This window comes from Microcaecilia unicolor, chromosome 3 (assembly GCF_901765095.1).
Source record: "Microcaecilia unicolor chromosome 3, aMicUni1.1, whole genome shotgun sequence".
NCBI classification, from domain to species: domain Eukaryota; kingdom Metazoa; phylum Chordata; class Amphibia; order Gymnophiona; family Siphonopidae; genus Microcaecilia; species Microcaecilia unicolor.
In genome coordinates, this window is record NC_044033.1 from 216,936,119 (window position 1) to 216,963,141 (window position 27,023).

Here is a 27,023-nt window from a genome sequence, read left to right on the forward strand (position 1 = left end):
CTCAGTATCTCCTGTGATCCCTATCCCTGTGCACATCTCTATTCCTCACTATCTCCTGTGATCCCCATCCTTGTGGACACCTCTATTCCTCATTACCTCCCGTGATCCCTGTGGTCACCATCCGTTTGCAGACCTCTATTCCTCACTATCTCCTGTGATCCCCGTGGTCCCCATCCCTGTGCACACCTCTATTCCTCACTATCTCCTGTGATCCCCATCCTTGTGCACACCTCTATTCCTCACTATCTCCTGTGATCCCCATCCTTGTGGACACCTCTATTCCTCACTCTCTTCCATGATCCCCATCCTTGTGCACACCTCTATTCCTCACTATCTCCTGTGATCCCTATCCCTGTGCACATCTCTATTCCTCACTATCTCCTGTGATCCCCATCCTTGTGGACACCTCTATTCCTCATTACCTCCCGTGATCCCTGTGGTCACCATCCGTTTGCAGACCTCTATTCCTCACTATCTCCTGTGATCCCCGTGGTCCCCATCCCTGTGCACACCTCTATTCCTCACTATCTCCTGTGATCCCCATCCTTGTGCACACCTCTATTCCTCACTATCTCCTGTGATCCCCATCCTTGTGGACACCTCTATTCCTCACTCTCTTCCATGGTCCCCATCCCTGTGCACACCTCTATTCCTCACTATCTCCTGTGATCCCCATCCTTGTGCACACCTCTATTCCTCACTATCTCCTGTGATCCCCATCCTTGTGGACACCTCTATTCCTCACTCTCTTCCATGATCCCCATCCTTGTGGACACCTCTATTCCTCATTACCCTCCCGTGATCCCTGTGGTCACCATCCGTTTGCAGACCTCTATTCCTCACTATCTCCTGTGATCCCCATCCCTGTGCACACCTCTATTCCTCACTATCTCCTGTGATCCCCATCCTTGTGGACACCTCTATTCCTCACTCTCTTCCATGATCCCCATCCTTGTGGACACCTCTATTCCTCATTACCTCCCGTGATCCCTGTGGTCACCATCCGTTTCCAGACCTCTATTCCTCACTATCTCCTGTGATCCCCATCCCTGTGCACACCTCTATTCCTCACTATCTCCTGTGATCCCCATCCTTGTGGACACCTCTATTCCTCACTCTCTTCCATGATCCCCATCCTTGTGCACACCTCTATTCCTCACTATCTTCCATGATCCCCATCCTTGTGGACACCTCTATTCCTCATTACCTCCCGTGATCCCTGTGGTCACCATCCGTTTCCAGACCTCTATTCCTCACTATCTCCTGTGATCCCCATCCCTGTGCACACCTCTATTCCTCACTATCTCCTGTGATCCCCATCCTTGTGGACACCTCTATTCCTCACTCTCTTCCATGATCCCCATCCTTGTGCACACCTCTATTCCTCACTATCTTCGGTGATCCCTGTGGTCCCCATCCCTGTAAACACTTCTATTCCTCACTCTCTTCCATGATCCCCATCCCTGTGCACACCTCTATTCCTCACTATCTCCCATGGATGTCAGTTACCTAGATCCCTCCTTTCTCTCCTCTCCACTAGAGAAATTCTCCGTCATAGGCCCAGACCTGCCTCTGATCGCAATCATCGGCGAGGATGCCGTTCTGCCCTGCCACCTCTCCCCTGCAGTCAGCGCAGAAGACATGGAGGTGCGCTGGTTCCGCTACAAGTTCCATAATGTCGTGCACCTGTACCAGAATGGCAAGGACGAGAACGACCGGCAGCTGCCAGACTACCAGGGCAGGACAGAGTTCATGAAGAAGAACATCAGCCATGGCAGTGTGGCCCTGAGGATACGCCGGCTCAGACTCTCCGATGAGGGGCAGTATCACTGCTTCTTTGACAACAAGACCGTATATGAGGAAGCCGTACTGGAGCTGAAGGTGGCAGGTAACCTGACAGTGCAGGAGTTTTATCCCTCTGTGCCTCTTTTGTTTCTCTTTATTCTGTTCATGGTTTCTTTTATTTGTTAGCCTTTACATTTCTCTCTCCGGTTGTTCTGTCTTCTGTCATCCCTTTCCTTTTGAATTTCCTGTCATTATTATTATGACGTTTCTTTTCCCTCTCTTTACCATCATTCTCTGCTTTCCTTATAATCTTCTTTTATTCTGTTTTTTTTAATCTCTTCTCTCCCGCTTTTTTTTCCTCTATTGTATCTCTCTTAATGGTGTTAGTTTTTCTTTCTGTTTTGTCCTTCATGGTTTCCTACTTTCTCTTCTTTCTTTATCTCTTTCAACTCTGCCCATTTGCTACAGCTGTGAAGAATTAGTGGAACTGGACTATCTCAAATTAATTCCCCAACTGGGCTCTCAATCGCCTCTGCTTAGGGCTCTTATTTTCAGCTATTGCCTTGCATGGCCTCCTGCAGCTTTACCACGGTCAGGAACGGTCCCATGAAGAGGAAAACACTTAAATGGTTCTCTTTCATGGTGTCAGTTATGTTGCAAAAGTAAATCATGCATGCATTTGCTCTGTGGTTTCTAGATTATATAGTTAAGCTACAGGTTAAATGACTTATTATCTAGTGTACTGCAGAGACAAAATGGAACATAAAGCTCAGATTGTGTTTTTCTTTTAAATATACTATCAGAGCATTTTTAATTAACAGTGGCAGCTAATTCATAAAACCAACTGCAAAGTAAACACATCTGGATTTATTAAGCCTGTACATCAAGTGTCTAAAACTCTAGCCCTTGAAGACCATAAACCATTTGGGTTTTCAGGATATTCAAAATGAATAATGTATAAGATAGATTTGCATGTCCCTTGCCTCTGTTGTATTGCAAGGCAAGTAACACCAATTAGCAGTTAATCATTACATTAAGTTATGCGTATATCCCGGGGTTCTATATACGATGTCTTAATTTCCATGCAGAAATCAAAGTGTATTTTATAACAATGCACGTAATTTAATTGGTTAACTAGCTAATCAGTGCTTTTAATTGGATATTAACCATTATCAGCACTATTTGGCATTAATTAAGATTTACACACACAACTTACTAAGCGTATTCTGTAACATGGTGCACCTAAATTCTAAGTCACATAGTTGAAAAGGGGGTGTGGCCATGGGCAGAGCGTGGGCATTTCTAAAATCTATGTGCGTGCTGTGACTACATAAGTACATAATGCCGCACTGGGAAAAGACCAAGGGTCCATCGAGCCCAGCATCCTGTCCATGACAGCGGCCAATCCAGGCCAAGGGCACCTGGCAAGCTTCTCAAAAGTACAAACATTCTATACATGTTATTCCTGGAATTGTGGATTTTTCCCAAGTCCATTTAGTAGTGGTTTATGGACTTGTCCTTTAGGAAACCGTCTAACCCCTTTTTAAACTGTGCCAAGCTAACCGCCTTCACCATGTTCTCCGGCAACGAATTCCAGAGTTTAATTATGCATTGGGTGAAGAAAACTTTTCTCCGATTTGTTTTAAATGTACTACAAAACAAATTGGAGAAAATTTTACTCACGTGGAGAGGCACTCGGCATTATACTATATACCGTGTGGAAATTTACACCTATTCTATAAAATTTAGGCACACTTTACAGAATATTCCTAGGTGTATTTTTTTTTTTTTGCATGGAACTTTCAGGCACCATATATAGAACCTAGCCTGTAACGGACATTATTCTGTAACTTGCGTACACATCTCTTAGTGTTAACCCTCGGATTCCATATATGATGCCCAGAATTGTGCACCCAAATTTGTGCACGCAATTTGAGTAATGAGCCAATTAGCGCTGGTAACTGGCAGCTAATTGATAACGATTTAGATTTGCGCATGCATCTTCTATGTACTATTCTATAAAGATGAGCATGCAAATCTTTTAGTACGCAACTGAAAAGGAGGCGTGGCCAGAGGAGCACTGTTTCCTCAAAGCTGAACGGGAGTCCTCCAACTGCTTTGCATCCAGTAGGTGGCAGTGCTTAAATACTATGTTTTATATTGCTAGGGACAGGCAGGTTCCCTAAGTTCTGCAGAGCTTACCTGTCCCTCACTATTGAAAAAGTGATAGTGAAACAGCACCCCCCACACACATAAGTACATAAGTAGTGCCATACTGGGAAAGACCAAAGGTCCATCTAGCCCAGCATCCTGTCACCGACAGTGGCCAATCCAGGTCAAGGGCACCTGGCACGCTCCCCAAACGTAAAAACATTCCAGACAAGTTATACCTAAAAATGCGGAATTTTTCCAAGTCCATTTAATAGCGGCATGACTGCGGCCTAAATTTACACATGAGGATTTACACCAGGTTTGTGTCAGTGTAAATCCTCACACCCAAAAGTTGGGTGCAGATCCCAATACTAAGCACAGTTCTATAAATGGCACCCCACTTGAAGCGCCGGCTATGGAATAGTGCTTAGCATGCATTTTTTTTTCGGCGCCCAAATTTGGACGTTATTTATAGAACCTAGTAAAATCGTGCACGCAGGTTAATTGAATTAAAGAGAGCGTCCATATTAGTATGTACCATCTTACTACTGCATGTACTTATATTTGCATATACAGTATAGTCTCGATTAGCCGACATAAATGGGACCGACCGGTTGTCAGTTAAGTGAAAAGTTGGATAATACGGAAAACACTGCATAAACCTCTCAAACATGCATGAACAAAGGCATACAGGTCCCAATTTTCAAAAACTGTTCTAAAACAAAGATTTTTAATAGAAATAAATATGATAGGGGGTCTGCTGGATGGTCGGATTAGTGAAGGTTGGATAATCGAGACTGTACTGTATACCACTGCACAATATTATAAAAGACTTACATGTGGAAAAACCTTCATATAATCACCCCTCTCTCCCCCGAGGTTTATCCCACAGGTGCAAGGCTGGAGAACACACCCTTTCGAAATCATCACCACTGAAAGCAATTATTTCCCTCCGAGATTATATCATCTTGAATTGTTTCCCACTGTACCTATTTCAGAGTTGGGCAGCACCCCCTATATGCACATGGAAGGCCACCAGGATGGTGGCATCAGGATATTGTGCAAGTCCTCAGGCTGGTACCCGGAGCCAGCGGTGACCTGGGAAGAGGAGAGCGGGCAGAGTCTGCCTTTAATCTCAGAGCACATGAGGGTGGCCGAGGATGGGCTTTACAGTGTGCAGAGTGTGACCGTGATCACCAACATGGCAGAGCCGAAGATTTCTTGTAGGCTTAGGAATGTCCTCCTGGGACGGGACGTGGTGGCCACGATCATTATATCAGGTTCGTAGTCTGTTGGTCAGAACGTCATGACAAAGGGGTTTTTCCCCCCAAGTGTGACCTATCCATTCCTGGTCCTGTCCAGTGGCGTAGCCAAGGGTAACAGCATACCTATGAAGTGCCTTGCAGGGATCCCCAAGCCCCACCAGCCGAAAACTCCCAACAAGTGTCCCTCCTGCATACCTTGTAAGTAGCAGATCTTCGCCTGCAGTGAGCAGTGACATACATACTGCTTGCACCGGCCCCACAGCCTTCCCTCTGTTGTATTTCTGCCTAGGCGGAAACAGGAAATTGCATCAGAGGGAAGGGTGGGGGCCAACATGAGCAGTGTGTATTAGTTGCTGCTCGCTGCTGGTGAAAATCTGCTATTTAAAAGGTATACGGGAGAGGGGGGATGTTTGACAGACCATATGGCATGCAGGCGAGAGAAGGAGAGACCAAATCACCTGTGGGACGGGGAGAGGTTCTTCTGCCCACCCATCTTGGGCCCAGGCCCACCCAAAATTGGGTGTCTGGCTACGCCCCTGGTCCTGTCTCCAACTGTTTATTTGTTTTCAGGACTTGCTATACTGCAAGTGATGCTTGAGGTGACTATGCAGTTTACAATTTCTATTACAGGTGGTGCACTGTTCCTACTGGAATCACAATCTAAATATTATATTGTACCTGGGGCAACAGAGGGCTAAGGGATCCTTTTACTAAGGTGGGCTGAAAAATGGCCTGCGCTGGTGTAGACGCACGTATTGGATGCGCGCAGGTCCATTTTTCAACGCACCTGCAAAAAAGGCCTTTTTTCTTTTTTTGTCCGAAAATGGGTGTGCAGCAAAATAAAAATTGTCACACGTCCATTTTGGGCCCGAGACCTTTACGCCACCCATTGACTTAGCAGTAAGGTCTTACGCGTAAACCGGGTGGTAATGGTCTATGCATGTACAATGACCGCCCAGTTTCTGCCGCTCGCCGGAAAATAAAAATTATTTTCCGGCGCACGTAGCGGACGCGTGTAAAAATCGAAATTACCGCCCGGGCAATGTGGTAGCTGGGTGGTAACTCCGAATTGACACGCATCGGGCGCACGTAAGCGCCTACGGGGCTTAGTAAAAGGGCCCCTAATTGACTTGCCAGTGTCACATGGAGCTGCAGAGGAATTGAACCTGGTTATCTCAACCCACTGCTGATTGTCAGGTAGCAGCAGGAATCAAACCTGGGCTTCCATGGACTTGTTGCTCTGATTTCCCTAAAGAGAACAGCAGAAGATAGCTGGCTGTCCCCTGCTGAATATTTGCAGATAGCCAGTTAAGTGCTATTTAACCGGCCAGAAGCCATTCCTGGCCGGTTAAATTGCGCTGATAATCGGCTGGATAATGTATTTGAAAGTAGAAAGGGAAGACAGAAGGGAAGGAAGAAGATTAAGACACTTAATGGCACCTGCTTTGTATCTCTCCACAGAGGCATTCTTCCCCAGAGTCTCTCCGTGGGTGGTCGCCCTGGCCATAACCTTGGCTGTGTTTCTTGGCTTCATCGCTCTGGCAGTTTGGTACCTGGTGAAACAGCAGAAAAAAAGAGGTAAAATCAGGAGCAGAACATAGGGGATGGTAGACCACTGAAAGCAATTATTTGTGCTTTCTAATTGAAAATGGGTCTCTGGATTCCACTAGAGACCAGAAATCAGGAGTGGACTCCCTTTCCGAAAAGCATCTCCTTCACAATTCTCACCTGGGAGTCCCTCTCAGGCTCCGATGCTCAAAACTCCGTCACTGTTCCGAATAATGCTGTAAAAATACTGCCGGAACAGCGCAGGAGAACAACGCCCTAATACTCAACGCTAATGAGATGCAAATATAGATGTTCTCATAGCACTGAACATTAGGGAGCTTGGCAGGAGGATTAGGCTTTGGCGCAGAAGGATTGTGATTGGTGCATGCGCAGAAGAGTTCCACGGTAACCTTGGCTCCTGTGCACATGTGCCTGGTAAAACCCATATGCGAAGCACACATTGGTGTGCGTTTTCTGCGGCCTAAATATAAGCATTTTTATTTTTAGCTTGGACACTTATATTTAGATGCAGGAAACAGATGCCAACGTGTGCTTTTGCTTGGGTCTGCTGTTTCTCAGGCCAGAGCTTAAGGGCTTGCTCAGGCTTCCTTCTGCTTCCAAAAGCAATCAAAACCAGCAGATTTTGCAGAAAGAATCATGAGAAATCCTCTCTGCCAACACTCTTAATACCTGCTACTACTACTACTATTTAGCATTTCTATACCGCTACAAGGCGTACGCAGCGCTGCACAAACATAGAAGAAAGACAGTCCCTGCTCAAAGAGCTTACAATCTAATAGACAAAAAATAAAGTAATCAAATCAATTAATGTGTACAGGAAGGAGGAGAGGAGGGTAGGTGGAGGCGAGTGGTTACAAGTGGTTACGAGTCAAAAGCAATGTTAAAGAGGTGGGCTTTCAGTCTAGATTTAAAGGTGGCCAAAGATGGGGCAAGACGTAGGGGCTCAGGAAGTTTATTCCAGGTGTATATTCATGGAAAAAAAATGGCGGCCATTTTTTCATGAGTAAAGACAGAGAATGAGATGCAAACCTCTTCCCTGAAGAAGAACGACGAAACCGGGCCATGTTGGCAGGGGTCTGGCTCTGTTGAAAATCGCTGCCAAAACTAAGTATTATGCAATACTATGCGGGATTAAATTGCATCTCAAACTGCACCTTAAAGGTTATGAAGATATGTTATTTTAATGATTGATATATATAAAAAGTTTTTGAAAAAGATAAAATCGGGTTGATCTATGAAGATTTATACAGCGCCACAATATATGGGACGCTGTTCCCAGATGGGATTTGCTGTTATTTATTCTGATGATGATCCCCATAAGCATACATAAATATATATATATATATATATATATATATATATATATATATAAGAAAAAAATGAAAAAAGATGTTGAAGTTGTCAGCCTGGACTGTGTGAGATATGTAATTTGTGAGTGTTTGGGATTATACAGATGATTTGTTCATATATATCCCCACACCTGCACTGAATGGTCTCTTTTAAATTGATTGTGTTTATTTTTGAGCATTGGGGTCTCATTGACTTTGGACCTCACTTCCTCTCCTGCTGCTCCCAGGGATTGTTTTTTCAGCCCAGCCGTCTCTTAACCCCCCCCCCCCCCTTCAACCAAGCCTGCAAGTAAAAACATAAGTGCGCCTTCAGCACGAACTTCCTCTATTAATAACAGGAAGCCCAGCGAGCCCTTCAGGAAGAGATTCTATATAAGGTGCCTAAAACATCGGCACTGACTAAGCATATTCTATAATCTGCACCTAGTATCTCTCCACACTCGTCCTTCCCTACACCCCTTCCCGTGCACTCCGTTCCCTGGATAAATCCTTCTTATCTGTTCCCTTCTCCACTACTGCCAACTCCAGACTTCGCGCCTTCTGTCTCGCTGCACCCTACGCCTGGAATAAACTTCCTGAGCCCCTACGTCTTGCCCCATCCTTGGCCACCTTTAAATCTAGACTGAAAGCCCACCTCTTTAACATTGCTTTTGACTCGTAACCACTTGTAACCACTCGCCTCCACCTACCCTCCTCTCCTCCTTCCTGTACACATTAATTGATTTGATTTGCTTACTTTATTTTTTGTCTATTAGATTGTAAGCTCTTTGAGCAAGGCTGTCTTTCTTCTATGTTTGTGCAGCGCTGCGTACGCCTTGTAGCGCTATAGAAATGCTAAATAGTAGTAGTAGATTTAGGCGCCGATTATAGAATATGGACAATACTCAACTCTTCCGATGTAAGTTTCCCCAATGTGGCCATGCCACATGAACTTTATCTTCTCATCGGAGTCTGCAAACGCCTCTCCGGTACTATGTAAGCCACACTGAGCCTACAAATAGGTGGGAAAATGTGGGATACAAACGTAACAAATAAATAAATATCTGTGTGCATCCATTTACACCAACTAAAACCTGGTGTAAATCTCAACGTATAGATTTAGGTGCACTGGGCCATTTTCTATAACTGGGTGCCTAAATTTTGGAACGCTCATTTCCCCGCCTATAACCGCGCCCCTTTTTGCCTCCGTACATTAGAAGATTGGTGCATATCGTTACAGAATATGCTTAGTGAGTTGTGCACCTAAATTCTAATCAGTGCCAATTAGTACTCATTATTATTTTTTAATTTATCAGTGCTCATTAGCTTGTTAAGCTAGTTAAGTTTCGTGCAGTGTTATAGAATCCGCACCAATTTTGGTGCATGCCGATAGGGCAATCTGCACCTGACCCTGAGGCCTTGAGTGCTGATTTCAGCGCACATCCTCAGTATTTATTTATTTGTTACATTTGTATCCCACCTTTTCCCACCCATTTGCAGGCTCAATGTGGCTTACATTGTTCTGTCATGGCGACCTCCAATTCCGGAGTGAGAGATACAAGTGGTATTACAATAAGATCATGATTGACATGGCAGATTAAGCAGTAAGTATAGAGAGTTCATATTCAGAATAAGAGATAAAGTGGTATTGTGTATAACTGCGTGCAAATTTTAGGAATGCCTTCCCCAAAATTTTGCACCATCTGCTGATATGGCTGGTGGAGGTCCCCACTGGCAGCTTGGTAGTTGAAGGCACTGGGCCGCTGCCACACCCCCCCCCCCCCCCCCATATGCAGAAACTGAGCATACGTGAGAAGGACCGAAGCGACAGCAGAGCATGGAAAGAGCTACTAACTGCCAAACTGCTGGTGCAAGGCCTCTTCAGCTGGCGGAGCTTGGCGATCCCCACCAGCTCAGGTATTTGGAGGTTGCGAGGGCAGGGGGACACAAAGAAACAAGGGGTGTGGGGCAAAAAAACTGGTGTGCAATGTACATCTCAGTAACTGATCAATTACTGGATATAATGTAACATGCTTTTCATTTCTCTTTTAGGGAAGCTTTCCCGAAGTAGAGGTGAGTCTGCTCTGTCTTTATAACACATCATTTATACTGGAACAGTGAGAGACAATGATCTGCAAGCGCTCAAGAAACAGAGATATGGGGTAGACCACACAAAAAAACAGTAAAAAGTGCTTTAGATTTGATGACATTACATTATATTACAATTAGCACTTATAGGTCTCATATACCCAAAATTAGTTCAGCGCGGCTTACAATCAAAGAGCAACATGCAACACATTAAAATCGTAAAAACAGAGACCATTCAACATAATACAAACTTGTGGAATAACCAGGTGTTTAGCAACGTTCAAAGATCTTATAATTAGACTCATGCTGGTCGATATTTAAAACTATTTAACCAGCCAGGAATGGCTTCTGGCCGGTTAAATGGCACTTAACTGGCTGTCCAGCAATATTCAGTGCATCACTGGCTAAGTTTGGCGGCCAAATTAGGCCGCTGAAATATCAGGCCTATAAGAACATAAGCATTGCCATACTGGAACAGACCGAAGGTCCATCAAGCCCAGCATCCTATTTCCAACAGTGGCCAATCCAGGTTACAAGTACCTGACAAGATCCCAAAACAGTTCAATACATTTTATGCTGCTTATCCTAGAAATAAGCAATGGATTTTCCCCAAGTCCATCTTAATAATGGCTTATGGACTTCTTTTAGGAAACTATCCAAACCTTTTTTAAACCCTGCTAAGCTAACTGCTTTTACCACATTCTCTGGCAACAAATTCCAGAGTTTAATTGCATGTTGAGTGAAGAAATGTTTGTCCAATGTGTTTTAAATTTACTGTACATTTTTGTAGCTTCATTGCGTGCCTCCTAGTCCTAATAATTTTGGAATGAGTAAACAAGCAATTCATGTCTACCCGTTACACTCTGCTCGTTATTTTATAGACTTCTGTCATATCTTCCCTCAGCTGTCTTTTCTTCAACTTAACCGGCCAGCGCTGAATATTGACTTGACTGGTTAAGTTGAAACCGGCTAAAAAAACGTCTGGATATTCAATGCTGGTCACCAGAAACAACCTGCCATTGAATATCTGGGCTCAGTGCCAACCATAGGAGGCATCCCGGCTACTCCTGCAGTCTGAATATCGACCTCATGACATTCATTCTTTGGCAGCAAATTCTACCACTTTGCTGCCTGATAGGGAAACATCAAAGAACATTCTGATTTAAAAATTACACTTTGAAGTGAAGGAGGCTAAAGCGTCAAACAATGTCTAGAGCTACTTAACATACTTCTTACTAAATACAGAGATTAATTCTACCAGATATTGTGGAGCTAGACCATATAAAATGTAAAAAAGAAAACAACATGTGTTGGGGTGGAGGAGTGGCCTAGTGGTTAGAGCACCGGTCTTGCAATCCAGAGGTGGCCGGTTCAAATCCCACTGCTGCTCTTTGTGATCTTTGGCAAGTCACTTAACCCTCCATTGCCTCAGGTACAAACTTAGATTATGAGCCCTCCTAGGACAGGAAAATAACCAGTGTACCTGAATGTAACTCACCTTGAGCTACTACTGAAAAAGGTGTGAGCAAAATTTAAAAAAAGTAAGTGAAAAATTGAACGGGCTTCTACTGGACGCCAATGAAGTTTGCAAGTCAATGGCATAGCACTATCAAATCTAGAGGTTTTACATATCAATCACACTGCCGTATTTTGCAATGTTCTCAATCAATGATGAATAGCTATCTGACAGCCAGCACATATGATGTTACTATAATCTAAATGTGCCATTAATAATGTTTGTACAATCAGTTGAAGTACAGGAACCAAAAGGTAACTGAACAAAAAAAAAACCCACGGGGTAAACAAAGCAAACCAAAAAGTGGGAGAAGGAAGCAGGCTGAGTAGACAATGGGATAAACACACAAGTTTATTATTGTAGTACGTGAGACTCGACACAGCACCGTGTTTCGGCACTGAAGTGCCTGCCTCAGGAGTCTTGTGTTAAGGTTTCTTGTGGAACGAACGACCTTTGCAGTTCAGCAGACAAACGTAGAGTAGTCTTTAAAAAGACCATGTACAATCAGTTGAAATATTCTCGATTCAAAACAAGCCCTAATGCAGCACAACAAAACCACAGCTCGTAATGGACACCACATAACCCTTCCCCTCTTCTATCCCCACTACGCCGAAACTCATGAACCTTATTCGACCACAACACCACCTTGTATTTGTTTCTCTACCGGACTTGGCGAACGCCTTTACGGTACTATGTAAGCCACATTGAGCCTGCAAATAGGTGGAAAAATGTGGAATACAAATGTAACAAATAAATAATTTCCACAGCAGTTTAAACAGCTTTGTTGGTGATAGCTGCACATGAGAAGCAAAAATTAAGTGATTATCCAGAGTTATGCCCGAAATTTTCAATATTTGACCCCATCAGTTATAAAGTCAGTAGTCAAACACTTCTGGCATGGATGGTTAGTAAGTAAAAATTTTGTCTTATCAGTATTCAACTTTAATTTGAAATAACTTAGCCCATGATTCTAAATATTGCAACCCCTGTCTAATTTTGGGTGCAATGACTTGGATCTCACCTTTAAATGGAATTTAGATGGTTATATCATTCGTTAATTTGTGTTTCTCATTTTTGTATTTCCTCAACACAGCCTTTGTCCTGGCGAAACGTTGCCACAGGCATTGTTCTTTGGCATTTTGCAACAATAAATCACCTGCCACTTATTATTTTTATTATTACACAAAGGGCTTACAATCTCAGGGGGCAAGTCTAGACAGTGTATGCCAAGATAGGCCACGAAATCACAGAATGGATGGGTCAGCATAAGTTGTCCTTAAATTTGGCGGAGACCAAAATTACATATGTTGGAAGATCATTAAATCCTGTATTACCTACAGTTGTAAAATATCAAGGGGAGAATTTTATATTGAAATTTTGTCTTCAAAATCTTGGGGGTCATGCTAGACTTGAAATTCACGATGCAGAAACAAGCTGATCAGGTGATTTCTACATCCTTTTTTTAGCTTCACCTTTTGAGTAAGCTGAGAGGGACAATGCCTGCTTTGGATGATCGTGCAGAGCCTGGTATTAACGAGAATTGATTATTGCAACTCGTTCCGTTTGTGAATGCCAGCTGCAAGATTCCTGGCTCTACAGGTCATCCAGAATGGAGCAGCACGTTTGATTGTGGGAGTCCAAAGATCTGCTTGTATTACTCTAGTTTGAAAGAGTTTCATTGGTTGTCAGTGAAATATAGAGTTATTTTTAAAGGTTTTATCCTTGATTCATCAGTGGATTTATGCTACTGTAGCTGTATACTTTTTAAATTTTTTTGAATGTGTACCAACCAAGTCGAGTTTGTCGCCCTATTAAGTACATTGTTTGAGTGTACCAAGATGGCAGCTGCATTGAGGAGAATGAAAACCTCCTTGGGTGGACTGGCTTCAACTTTGTGATGATATTCCGTCTCCTGTTAATCAAACCTCCTTGAGTTGGGTTGATAAAGTTGCAATACATTCAAAAGATAAAAGGAGCAGCAGCATAAATGGTCTGGTGTAGAAGGAACAATATCTTAAAGTGCACTTTACTATCCACCGGCAGCCAGTGCTGCTGTTTTAAAAGAGGGGAGGTATGAGTGATACCCTTAGAGAGCAGGATGTGATAATGGATGATACAGATTGGCAAGGTCTTTGGAGGCATGAATGGGATGGCACCCGCTCGGAAGCCAGCACAGGTGAAGATGAAGGAAAAAGGGGATAGGCTCAAGCGTAATTTAAGGAAATAATTCTTTACAGAAAAGGTGGTGGATATGGAATGGCCTCCCAGTGGAGGTGGTGGAGACAAGAACAGTTTCTGAATTCAAGAAAGCATGGCACAAACACAGAGAATCTCCAAGAGAGAAGAAGAGATTGTAGAGCTTAGTAGTTGGTACAGATGGGCAGACTAGATAAATCATATGCCGGCTGACATTCAGCCTGCACCAGCTACCTTTTTTGTAAACCACTAACTGTCGCTGGCTAGATTAGCCTTGGATATTCAATGCCTGGCCACATCATGGCACTGGCACTGAATATCAGGGGCTAAATTTTGGTGGGATGGCTGCCGGAGCCTATGCGTTTCTTGGCCAATAATCATCCGGGGCCTGTATAAGGCAGTTATGGGGTCCCGGCTAAATACTGACTGGGACCTGCATAACTATTTTAAAAAATTCTCCTCTCTTTTGAGCCCCTTCCCATCTCTCAGAGGCAGCCCCTCTCCTTCCAACACCCTCCCCAAATGCCTCCCAACCCCCAAGGTGATTGATAGGCCCCCTGAGTCTACCTCCTCTCATTGGTGGTCCAGTGGGGGACGATGGAGGCAGAAGCGAAGGCCATTCACTCCTGCCTTTCAAAATGGCTGCCGCGACCTCTCATGGCAGCTCACAGTAGTTGTGTAGTATTCCTGACACCATTGCTCCCCACTGGACTACCAATGAGAAAAAGGTAAGCCCGGAGAGGTCTATCAAGCCCTTGGGGGCTGGGTGGGGGGGCATTTGGAGGATTGGTAATAGTATAGGATGGAGGGAAGGGAAGAAGGCGGGGTGCTTTGGGGGAGCCAAAAAATTAAAAAACAAAGTTATGTGGGTGCCAGCCTGATATTCAGTGCCAGCACCCACATAGTTAAGTGGCCTAATTTAGGACAGCTTTCAGCTGTTCTAAATTCAGCTATTTGGCTGAGTTTGTAATTGGTGTCTTTACTCGGGTTTCTGCTTTTTCTATAGCTAACCTACTAGTTTCCAGCAATTTAAGAAATTATTAAAAACACAGCTGTTTGTTCAAGCATACTACTGATACAGTGTAGTTTTGGAATTATGACAGCAACACTTTATGTTTTGGATTATGTTAGTAGTATTTTATGTTATATTTCTGCTATTTGATAATGTTTTGTTTTACATTGGTATGTGTTCTTTTTAATGGAAATCGCCTAGTTTATAGGCAGGTTAGAAGTGTTTAAAGTAAATAAATTGCCAATGGCAGCATTTTCTGGGTCTTCCCTAATGCCACCCCCTATACCACCCCTGACCTGCCCATTTTTGTAATGGGTGGTCAGAGACGATATTCAGTGACACTGCCCGGTTTAGTACTACTGAATATTGTGTGTGTGTGTGTGTGTGGGGGGGGGGGGGGGGGTAGGTGGCCACAGGTGATTTAAGTGGGAACAGGCCTTTTCCTGCCTGCTTAAATTGCTTTGAATAGTGGCCAGCTGGTCTTTGCTCAGTTTTCTATGATTGTATGCCAGAATTGAAATCTTAAAGTAAGTTTTGATCGATCTGATGGTCACATCTCCCAGTTTTTTAATCTCTTTCTCATTCTTCATTTTAGAGAGACTCTTTAATGAAGTAGGTGAGTATATCCCTTTCCTCAAGTGACTTTGTCCCTTCTTGTGAGTTAGTTGACTCGATGCTAATCATTGTCCCTCTGTGCTTGACTTCCAGTGTGGAGAAGAGGTGTTATGGATCCAGGTAAACGCTTTTAAAACTTTTGGAATTTATACATTTTCATTGTTGATTTTATATCATTTTTTGCATTCGGACACAGTGGGGTAAATTCTAGAAAAGGCACCTAAAGTGTACCTGAATGTAACTCGCCTTGAGCTGCTACTGAAAAGGGTATGAATAAAATCCCCCCCCCCCCCCAAAAAAAATAAAAAAATAAAGCTAGACATCCTGACAAAACATGCTAAGCACAAATTCTATAAAAGCAATTATCTATGTAACTGCCATTTATAGAATACTAGCATAAGTGTCAACCAACCTGTTTAAAAAGGCATACCCTACCGATCCAACTTAAACGCCTAATCTCTGCAACACAACCAAACTAAAGCACGTAATGGACATAACACAACTCTTCCGTTCTCCGATTCCCTAATTTGGCTGTGCCACATGAACTTGATCTTACCACAACATCACCCTGTCTTTTATTTTATTTTATTTGTTACATTTATACCCCACACTTTCCCACCTGTTTGCAGGCTCAATGTGGCTTACACAGCACCGTAAAGGCATACGCCAAGTCCAGTTGAGAACAAATAGTTGAATAAGGTAGGTGCGTTTCAGGCACCATGAAGGTTGAAGGGAGGGAAGATTGTAAATTGTCCAGTACGGTCATTGGTTGTGTTGTGTTGCTGGGTGTGGGGATTTTACATTGGATCGGCGGGGTAAGTCTTTTTGAAGAGGTTGGTTTTTAATGATTTCACACCGGAGCCTTCAAAGGCCTCTTCAGTACTATGTAAGCCACATTGAGCCTACAAATAGGTGGGAAAATGTGGGGTACAAGTGTAACAAATTTAAAAAAAAATTTACATGTGTGACTTTAGGCGTGAACACTGATGCCAGCTCAATGACTGGTATAAGTGCATACGCTTAACTGATGCCATTTACACACATAACCCAGTGATAGTATTCCATAACCTCCACACACCTAACTGCTATCAGTTACACATGTAACCGATGCCCTGATGATCAGAAGCCCCACGCTGTTCCAAACAGTGCTCTAAAATTAGCGCTGGAAGAACACGGGGCAATAACACCCGTGCTTGATGACAGATCCGGGCTGTCAAAAGTCCAGACCTGTCAGGAGATGGAAGTCCATTGGACCCCCAGAACCCCTGCCATCGCTTCAGTGGTGGCCTAATGCCCCTCAAACCCCTCCCCCCCCCAGACAGCAACACGGGGGCTAGAGGTCCGGCAGACCTCCAGTCCCCCTGACCCCCTTGACACAAGGGGATGGGGGTGCTGGAGATCTAGTGGATCTCCAGGCCCCCTAACATCTCTCATGCCCCTCCAAAATCCCTGGTGACCCAAGTGGTCTGCTAAAGCAACCCCCCACCTGCCCTGGTGCTCTAGCAGCAATCCCCCCCCCCCCCACCAGTACCTCTGTGTTGGAGGAGGGAGTGGCACTCCCTCCTCTTCCAGCGCCACCTTCAAGATTGCGGTGTCCTGCCTTGCTCAGTGCATCCTCTCCCATGTCGCTGTCTGGGGGGTCTTGGGGGGGCACTAGGCCACCACCGAAGTGATGGCAGGGGTTCTGGGGGTTCAGTGGACCTCCAGAACATGATGGCAGCCCAAGCTGCCTGACTCTGACAGGGGTAGGGGGCGGGAACAGAGCCTTAACCCTAATTCCAGCTCTAAGCCGGTGTAGGGTTAAGGCACTATGCCGCCCCTATGATCAAAGCGCGCTGTTCTGTGATAATAGGTGCGGAATTCTGCAGAGGCCATTGAAATTATTCAGGCATGCTAAGTGTAAATTTGGATGTAGAACTTAAATTTGGCAGAGTAGGTATTGCTAACTCTTAACAGGTAGTGTTACTAACCTGCCCTAGTTAGTATGATATGGCACTGGGCCCCCAGTGCTTCAGGATAATTTGGATTCTGGCAATTAGTGTTATAGACAGGACCTGGCCAAAAAGAAAACAGTTAAAGACAATCTGCAGGCTTTGTTTTTCCAGCACCAATAGTCTTTGTTTTCAGAACCTATTGCACTCAGGGGGAATTTCTTTTATAAGATAGTTTAAGGCAGACCCCTTGAATGCCTTGCTATCTGTGAATGAAACCAGACCATTAGATCAGGACCCTCCTGATTTCTCTATTAAAAAAAAACAAAAAAACAAAGGTTATATTAGAGCTGTGGGATATGCAAATTTGGGTCTAGCCACCTTCTAGCCTTATGCAAACAATCTCTCATCACTACCTCTAACCAGCTCTGTGGGGAGTTATTTCTCTATTTCAAACTGCTTCTTTATCAGCTTACAAAACACTGATACTGAGCCCCTTCTAATTTATTAAAAAGGGACTCAATCAGCCACCACACCCTGGACAGGACAACCCTCAATTTGACCTTACAGTCCTGTCCTCCACCCCAAGCTGTTAGTCTCAGATTAGTTCAAAGCAAAACATCAAACCCCAAAAGCAACAAGAAAGTCACAAAACTATTTTAATCCCATCTTCAAGTTAAGTACCATATCCAAATGTCCATCTGCAGACTTTCCCCCATAGACTTCCATATTGAAGATTCTTAGGCCATTCCTTGACTGTGGAGACATTCCTCCCTCTCCTTCTTCCTTGCAGTCTGTCTGAGGAGTTCTTTTATGGGGCTCTGGCCTCAAAACACCTTCTTTCCTTTTAATTGCCCCACCTATTGGAATTTATCCCTTTCCCCCACCCTTCTAGGACCCTCCTTCCAGCTCTTTCTAAACAGCCCTCTCTTTCTGAGCTATGGAAGCTTCTGGCCCTAGCAAGACTTCCTGGGGCTTCGTAGCTTGCCTCCCCCTTTCCCCTCTTAAAGGGCAGCAGTGACCCTATTCCATCTAAACAGGTCCTGTGCTTTCCGGATCTTAAGGGAGAAATACCATTTCTCTCTCTATCTTAGCTTTAAGTAAGAAAACTGGGGAGCCAGAGCTCCCTCTTGTGGCAACTCTGTGACACACTAATGAATGCATATTAATGAGGGGTGGACAACAATGAAAAATTGTAACCGCAACAAATGCGCAATTAAACATTTTAATCGCATGGTTGGTTGAGCTTTATCACGACATGCATCTAGCCTTTATCCAGATTTACTCATGTCCCCCCTCCCCAGCCTTCATCCAGATTCTCTCTTTCTCCTCCCGCTTTTACCTCTACAGCAGGGCTCCTTTTCACCTTCCTCGGCTCTCCTTGTCTCCCCCTGCACAGCTGGGCTCTGCACATACTTGAGCCACATGGGGCAGGACGTTGGCAGGGTTGCCAGGTGGAAAATATTTTTCCAGCCTAAAGGAGCCCAAAATCCAGCCCAAAACCCGCCCAAACTCAAACCCCGCCCCTGACACCCCCGCCCCCGCGTCATCACCCCGCCCCCGCCGTCATCAACCCCGCCCCCGCCGTCATCGGCCCCGCCTTCCCCGTCACTAACCCCGCCTCCCACGTCACTAACCCCGCCTCCCACGTCACTAACTCCGCCCAAAAACGTCACTAACCCCGCCCACCGCGGCCGAAAAAGCCACCTAAAAAAACCGCCCGAAGCACAAAAACCAGCCCAAAAAAACGCAACCCGCCGCGGGCAAAAATTTCCCGCGGCGGGTCGCGGAAAACCGCCCAATTGGGCGGTAAAACCGCCCACCTGGCAACACTGGACGTTGGGGAAGTCTCACGGTTTCAAGTCTCGTGAGACTTCCCCAACTTCCTGCACCGCAGCAGCTGAAATATCTGCACAGCTTGGCCGTGCATGGAGAGGCAAGGAGTGCCGAGGAAGGAGAAAAGGAACCCTGCCGTAGAAGTCAGAACGGGTTGTGGGTCAGCGTATCAGCATTAAAAAATATCGGGCCGTGTTAAAATGCACGACCTGCATTAAAATATTAACGCAATTAATTGCCCATCCCTAATATTAATACAGTTAATACGCCTTATTTTGACACATGAGTGACTCGAGAAGCAGATTTATACCTTCTCATAGCTCTCGTTATGATTGTCTTCAAACCCAGATCTATCATAATAGAGAGAGCAGAGTTCTCTTACACTATCAACTACAGAATTAGGGCCCAGTATTCAGACCGCGGGAGTTAGCTGGGCCTGCCTCCCGTGGTCGGCACTGAACCTGCATACTCAACGCCTGGCCATTTCTGGTGACCTGCATTCAACGTCTGGGTTATTTTTGGCTGGTTTAAACATAACCTGCTATTTTGGCGGCCTAATTTGGCTGCCAAACTTAGCCGATGATATGCTGAATATTAATGGATAGCCGTCTGTATCGTGCAATATAACTGGCTAAGCGCTAACCAGCAATATTCGGTGGAAGTTAACTGGCAGTCTCCTGCTGAATATTGCCAGCCAGATAGTCGGTTAAGTGAATTTAACTGGCCAGGAGTCGACCCTGGCCAATTAAATGGTTTTAAATATCGGGCTGTTAGGATCCTGGATTAAGAGGCACTCTCGCCTTTGATCTCCTTAGATGCAAAAGTGACATGATCTGAACCCCCCCCAAATAGGCAAAGAGTATAACATAGTACCAGGGGTGTAGCCAGACTTCGGCAGGAGGGGGGTCCAGAGCCTGAGGTGAGGAGGCACGTTTTAGCCCCCCCCACTGGCGCCAACGACCCCCCCCCGCCATTTTTAAACCCTCCCCCCATCATTTTTGACCTCCCCGCCGCCGCCACCACCACCACCTTTGACCCCCCCCCCCACCGCCAACCCTCCTCTGCCACCGGGTACCTTTGCTGGCGGGGGTCCCCAACCCCCGCCAGCCGAAGTCTTCTCTGGCGCGGCCACATTGCTGATCTGCAAGGGCAGGCTTCTGTTTCTGTGAGTCTGACGTTCTGCACGGCGGGGGGGAGGGGGTCGAATGGGTTGGCGGCGGGGGGCCAGGGCCAAATCTACGGGGGCCCATGCCCCCGTGGCCCCACGTAGCTACGCCCCTGCATAGTACATGAGTGTATGTAACAGATTTGAGGAGTAACCTAGTGGGTGACAGCAGGGTTCAAATTCCACTAATAGTTGTGACCTATAACAGCCATCCCCCACCAGCAATTGCCTCTTTTGTTAACATAGAGCTAGATTTGTTGATGTTTTAACACAATTATTCTCAATGGAGCCTATTTTGCCAATCGCATTAACACAGTAATAAATCTCATTTTAAATTATAAATTCTTTGAGGCAGGGAATTTTATTTATTTATTTGCTGCATTTGTATCCCACATTATCCCACCTGTTTTGCAGGCTCAATGTGGCTTACATTATGTCACAATGGCAATCACCATTTATAGAATAAATAGTTCAGCATATTATTACAATTAAGGTACGAGGAATAACAGGAAAAATAAGGGTTAATAAATAAGTAATACATAACATATAAGTGAGAGGATAAGATATGATGCTGGGGTAATGTGATTAACATACCTGTATATAATGCACCTTGAGCTCGGATTTGGGAAAGCAAGTGCTCAAATCCAAAATTCAAATGCAATCAATTGGTCAATCCAGTCTGCCCAGTTAATATCCTTCTTCTGGTTTCCTATTAATAGAAATACTCATGCAAACCATAAACAGCTCCCCCGCTCCCACCTGCTCCCACTTAATTTCTCAACCCCCTTCCCATCACAGGCCTCCACATATGTCCCAAGCATGTCTAAAACCCACCAGTTTTCCTAGCAGGATAATACAGGCCCTGTCACCCTCCTTTTTGATTCTTCAAAGGCCAGGGCTCCATCCCAGGCCCTCCCCATGTCCTGTTAAGCAAAACTGTTCAAGGTTGTTAAAACACGTGCCGACTGTGAAAAATTGCAGGAAGACCTTAGGAAACTGGAAGACTGGGCATCCAAATGGCAGATGAAATTTCATGTGGAAAAATGCAAGGTGATGCACATTGGAAAGAATAATCCGAATCATAGTTACTTGATGCTAGGGTCCACCTTGGGGGTCAGCGCTCAACAAAAAGATCTAGGTGTCGTTGTAGATAATACACTGAGGTCTTCTGCTCGGTGTATAGCGGCGGCCAAAAAAGCAAACAGAATGCTAGGAATTATTAGGAAAGGGATGGTGAATAAGACCGAAAATACTATAATGCATTTTTATCGTTCCATGGTGTGACCACACCTTGAGTATTCGTGTTGTGTTCTCAGTGGTGTAGAATGAGTAGAATTAAATCGATCTTTTTACTCGTTCCAAAAGTACAAAGACTAGGGAACACTTGAGGAAGTTACATGGAAATACTTTTAAAACAAATAGAAGGAAAAAATTTTTCAATCAACGAATAGTTAAGCTCTGGAACTCTTTGCCAAAGGATGTGGTAACAGTGGTTAGCGTATGTATCTAGGTTTAAAAAAGGTTTGGACAAATTCCTGGAGGAAAAGTCCATAGTCTGCTATTGAGACAGACATGGGAAGCAACTGCTTGCCCTGGGATTTGTAGTACGGTGTGTTGCCACTATTTGGGTTTCTGCCAGGTATTTGTGACCTGGCTTGACCACTGTTTGGAAAACAGGATTCTGGGCTAGATCGACCATTAGTCTGACCCAGTATGGCTACTCTTATGTTCTTATGCTATGTTCTTAAATTATCCATATAGGACTAGATTCTATATATCATGTCTAAAAAAATCGCACAAAAAAAAAATACGCCTAAATTTAGGCATACCGGTACTTTATAGAATATTCCTAAATTTCTGTGCGGTTTATAGAATACGCCGAGTACCCATCCACATGACCAAATTTAGTCGCTGACAGTTATGCGAAGTAAAACTTGGTATAAATGCTGATGCCTAAATTAGGCGCGGACTGGGTGTATTCTATAACAACGTGCATAGATTTTAGAAACGCCCATGACCCACCTATTCCACACCCATGGCCACGCCCCCTTTTCAACTATGTGACTTAGAATTTAGCTGCATCGTGTTATAGAATACGCTTGGTCGGCTGTGCTTGTCAATTCTAATTAATGCCAGTTAGTATCAGTAATCAGTATTAGTAATTGTTAATTGTGGATTGGCTTAACTAATTAAGTTGCGTGCGCAAATACAGTGTACGACCAGATTTGCCCGTGCAACTTAATTCACAATACATAGAATCTGGGGGGTGGGGTGAATTCTACATATGGCACTGAAAAAAAGTGCTATTCTATACGCTGCGCTTAAAGTTAGGTGCAGTTTATATAATAGGGCTTACGCCCAGGAATTGCGCCTAACTGCACCAACTGAAATGTGGTACAAATGTACACGCCTAAATTAGACATGTATCTCCCCTCATTCTGTAATAGCATGCGTTAATGCAAGGAATGCCCCTGTTCTGCCTATGACCCTCCCATTCCCATGCCCCCTTTTTCAACTTGCATGTAAAAATTAGGTGCAGATTCTGCGCTTAAATTTACACACGAATATTCCAGTTAAATCTAATTAGTGCCAGTAATTGCAGGTAACGTGCAGGAAAAGCCCACATTAAAGCTGTCTCTCTTTCTCTATCTTTTCCTGTCACTCCAGTGCCTATAACCCTGAACCCAAGAACAGCAAATCCTGAACTCATCGTGTCTAAAGACCAGAAGAACGTGAGTCGCTCAGGTGCCAGACAGGACTTCCCCGAAGATGATGAGAGATTTGACACTGAGTACTGTGTTCTTGGGCAACAGACATTTTCCAGTGGAAGATATTACTGGGAGGCGGAAGTCAGGGATGGGCCCGAATGGGCCGTGGGGGTCGCCAGAGAGTCCGTTAGGAGGAAGGGAGCATACATGTTCTCACCTGAGGAAGGAATCTGGTGTGTGTCTCTCTTCGTGGACCGATACCAGGCTCTCACCAACCCTGAGACTTTGCTTGACTTGAGGAAGATACCCACGAAGATTGGAGTCTTTCTGGACTTTGAATGTGGACAGCTCTCTTTTTACGATGCAGAGGACATGTCCCATATCTATTCCTTCTCAGAGGTTTTCAGGGGGCATATCCTTCCCTTCTTCTGGATTGGGAGAACTGGGACAGAAATTCAACTATGTCACTGATTGCATCTGTACTCATTGGACAACAAAATCAGAGTCTCCGACAAGGATGCATGCATTGACCATTCCCCTTATTGCTGGATTCCCTCTCTTTTGAGGATGCGAGATGAGGTGGGGGTGGAGAAGGCTTTTCTGTTATAACATTTGCACATGTAAAAAGTTGTCTTACACATATACACCCATGGCATGCACTGTTTTGAAGGGGGTGTGTTCTGGGCACGGTTTGGGCAGATCTGAAAAGTATACATGTATGTCTTGTACCATTGGGATGTGTTGAGGTGGGTCAGATTCGAGGGAGATATTGTTAAGTGGATACAGGTGTTCTCTGCAGGCTCTATGGCAGGGGTTCTCAAACCAGTCTTTGGGATACACCCAGACAATCAGGTTTTCAGGATACCCACAATGAATATGCATGAGATAAATTTGCAAGCAATTCTCCCATTGCATGATAATCTATGTCATGCATATTCATCATTGACACTCAAAGAATTAAGCACTCAAAGTTAACAGCTAAGCTCTGGAATTTGTTGCTGGAGGATGTGGTAACGGCGGTTAGCATATCTGGGTTTAAAAAAGGTTTGGACAAGTTCCTAGAGGAAAGTCCATAGTCTGTTATTGAGATAGACATAGGGAAGCCACTGATTGCCCTGGGATTGGTAGCATGGAATGGTGCTATTCTTTGGGGTTCTACATGGATTCTTGTTACTCTTTGGGATTCCACATGGAATGTTGCTACTCTGAGATTCTGCATGGAATTTTGTTATAGGATTCCAGAATCTTGCTATCTTTGGGGTTCTACATGGAATGTTGCTACTATTTGGGTTTTTGCCAGGTATTTTGTAACCTGGACTGGTCGCTATTGGAAACAGGATACTGGGCTAGATGGACCTTTGGTCTGACCCAGTATGGTATAGAAATACATGAATATCTCCAGAAATATTCCCATTGGTATTTATACCGGTCCCTAGGCATTTATAAATATTAGCTACTATATTTGAACCTGGGGTTTGGAAGAGTGATTGAGGGAACAAATTGTGATTCCCTCTCTGGCCTTTAAAACCACCTCCCTCATTGGCTCCCTGCTTGGATGTACAATTTTGTAAAATCCGCCACGTACATATGTAAATGCCAATACTTAGAATGTGTCAGGGGCAACCTGGCATCTAAACATACACCACTCGATATTCAAATCGCTTGTCCAGGGCTAACCGTGAATGTTCTGTCGCATTTAACCTGATAGTGCCGCTGAATGAATGCAATTAGCACCCGACTAATTAGCAGTCCAGGGGAGGAGTCACTTTTGCAGTTACTTGCCGATATTCAGCACTTAGTGGTCCTTTTACAAAGGTGCACTAGTGTTTCTAGCGGGCGCTAAAAATGAGTGTGTGCTAAACGCTAGAGGTGCCCATATATTCCTATGGATGTCTCTAGCGCTTAGTGAGCGAAACGCTACAGCGCCTTTGTAAAAGACTCCCTCAATCACAAAAGAGTACTGCATTGATAGGGTCACATAAAAACCTGTCCTATCTTGATGCAGTTGTGCTGAATATTGTACTTAACCGCATAAGTATTAGCTGGCTACTTATGCCTGGATATGGCGTGTGGCATTGAATATCTAGAAATAAAGCCGGCGGTGGCCACCAGCTAAATATTGGCCTGAGAGAACCCTGAGGGACGTTGTTACTCTTTTTTTCAATGAGTTTCCTTGTAAAGCAGCTGTTCCCGCTGTACGTACCCCCATTATTAAAATGGACTTGGGGAAAATCCACTGCTTATAATCAGCATAAAATGTATTGTACTGTTTGGGATCTTGGCAGGTACTTGTGAACTGGACTGGCCACTGTTGGAAACAGGATGCTGGGCTTGATGGACCTTTGGTTTGTCCTAGTGTGGCAACACTTACGTACCCCTGGGGGAGAGTCTGGCGGGCACTTGGGAAGCCAGGTGACTGCTACCTCTTCTTCCCACTTCTAATCTTTTCTCTTTCTCATGTTTTAGTAAGCTTTTGTGCACTGCTTCTGCTATAAGTAATGCCATACTGGGAAAAGACCAAGGGTCCATCGAGCCCAGCATCCTGTCCACGACAGCGGCCAATCCAGGCCAAGGGCACCTGGCAAGCTTCCCAAACGTACAAACATTCTATACATGTTATTCCTGGAATTTTGGAGTTTTCCGTTTAGTAGCCGTTTATGGACTTGTCCTTTAGGAAACCGTCCAACCCCTTTTTAAACTCTGCTAAGCTAACCGCCTTCACCACTTTCTCCGGCAACGAATTCCAGAGTTTAATTACACGTTGGGTGAAGAAAACTTTTCTCCGATTTGTTTTAAATTTACTACACTGTAGTTTCATCGCGTGCCCCCTAGTCCTAGTATTTTTGGAAAGCGAGAACAGACGCTTCACATCCACCTGTTCCACTCCACTCATTATTTTATATACCTCTATCATGTCTCCCCTCAGCCGTCTCTTCTCCAAGCTGAATAGCCCTAGCCTCCTTAGTCTTTCTTCATAGGGAAGTCGTCCCATCCCCGCTATCATTTTAGTCGCCCTTCGCTGCACCTTTTCCAATTCTACTATATCTTTCTTGAGATGCGGCGACCAGAATTGAACACAATACTCAAGGTGCGGCATTATAACATCCTCACACCTGTTTTCCATACCTTTCCTGATAATACCCAACATTCTATTCGCTTTCTTAGCCGCAGCAGCACACTGAGCAGAAGGTTTCAGTGTGTTATCGACGACGACACCCAGATCCCTTTCTTGGTCCGTAACTCCTAACGTGGAAACTTGCATGACGTAGCTATAATTCGGGTTCTTTTTTCCCACATGCATCACCTTGCACTTGCTCACATTAAACGTCATCTGCCATTTAGCCGCCCAGTCTCCCAGTCTCGTAAGGTCCTCTTGTAATTTTTCACAATCCTGTCGTGATTTAACGACTTTGAATAACTTTGTGTCATCAGCAAATTTAATTACCTCGCTAGTTACTCCCATCTCTAAATCATTTATAAATATATTAAAAAGCAGCGGTCCTAGCACGGACCCCTGAGGAACCCCACTAACTACCCTTCTCCATTGTGAATACTGCCCATTTAACCCCACTCTCTATTTCCTATCCTTCAACCAGTTTTTAATCCACAATAGGACATTTCCTCCTATCCCATGACCCTCCAATTTCCTTTGTAGCCTTTCATGAGGTACCTTGTCAAACGCCTTTTGAAAATCCAGATACACAATATCAACCGACTCCCCTTTGTCCACATGTTTGTTCACTCCTTCAAAGAATTGAAGTAAATTGGTCAGGCAAGATTTCCCCACACAAAAGCCATACTGACTTGGTCTCAGTAATCCATGTCCTCGGATGTGCTCTGTAATTTTGTTTTTGATAA

At 44.5% G+C, this 27,023-nt stretch overlaps 1 protein-coding gene across 1 annotated transcript in view; it reads left to right on the forward strand.

Moving 5' to 3' along the window:
- Positions 1-1,545: 1,545 nt before the first annotated feature.
- Positions 1,546-27,023, forward strand: part of TRIM39 (tripartite motif containing 39) — a gene marked incomplete at its 5' end in the record, with an annotated part of 65,720 nt that continues 40,242 nt past the window's right edge. The window contains 7 exon segments of the mRNA XM_030194745.1: positions 1,546-1,888; positions 4,935-5,216; positions 6,663-6,779; positions 10,151-10,171; positions 15,506-15,526; positions 15,619-15,645; positions 23,125-23,633. Coding sequence (XP_030050605.1) covers positions 1,546-1,888; positions 4,935-5,216; positions 6,663-6,779; positions 10,151-10,171; positions 15,506-15,526; positions 15,619-15,645; positions 23,125-23,633 — 1,320 coding nt within the window.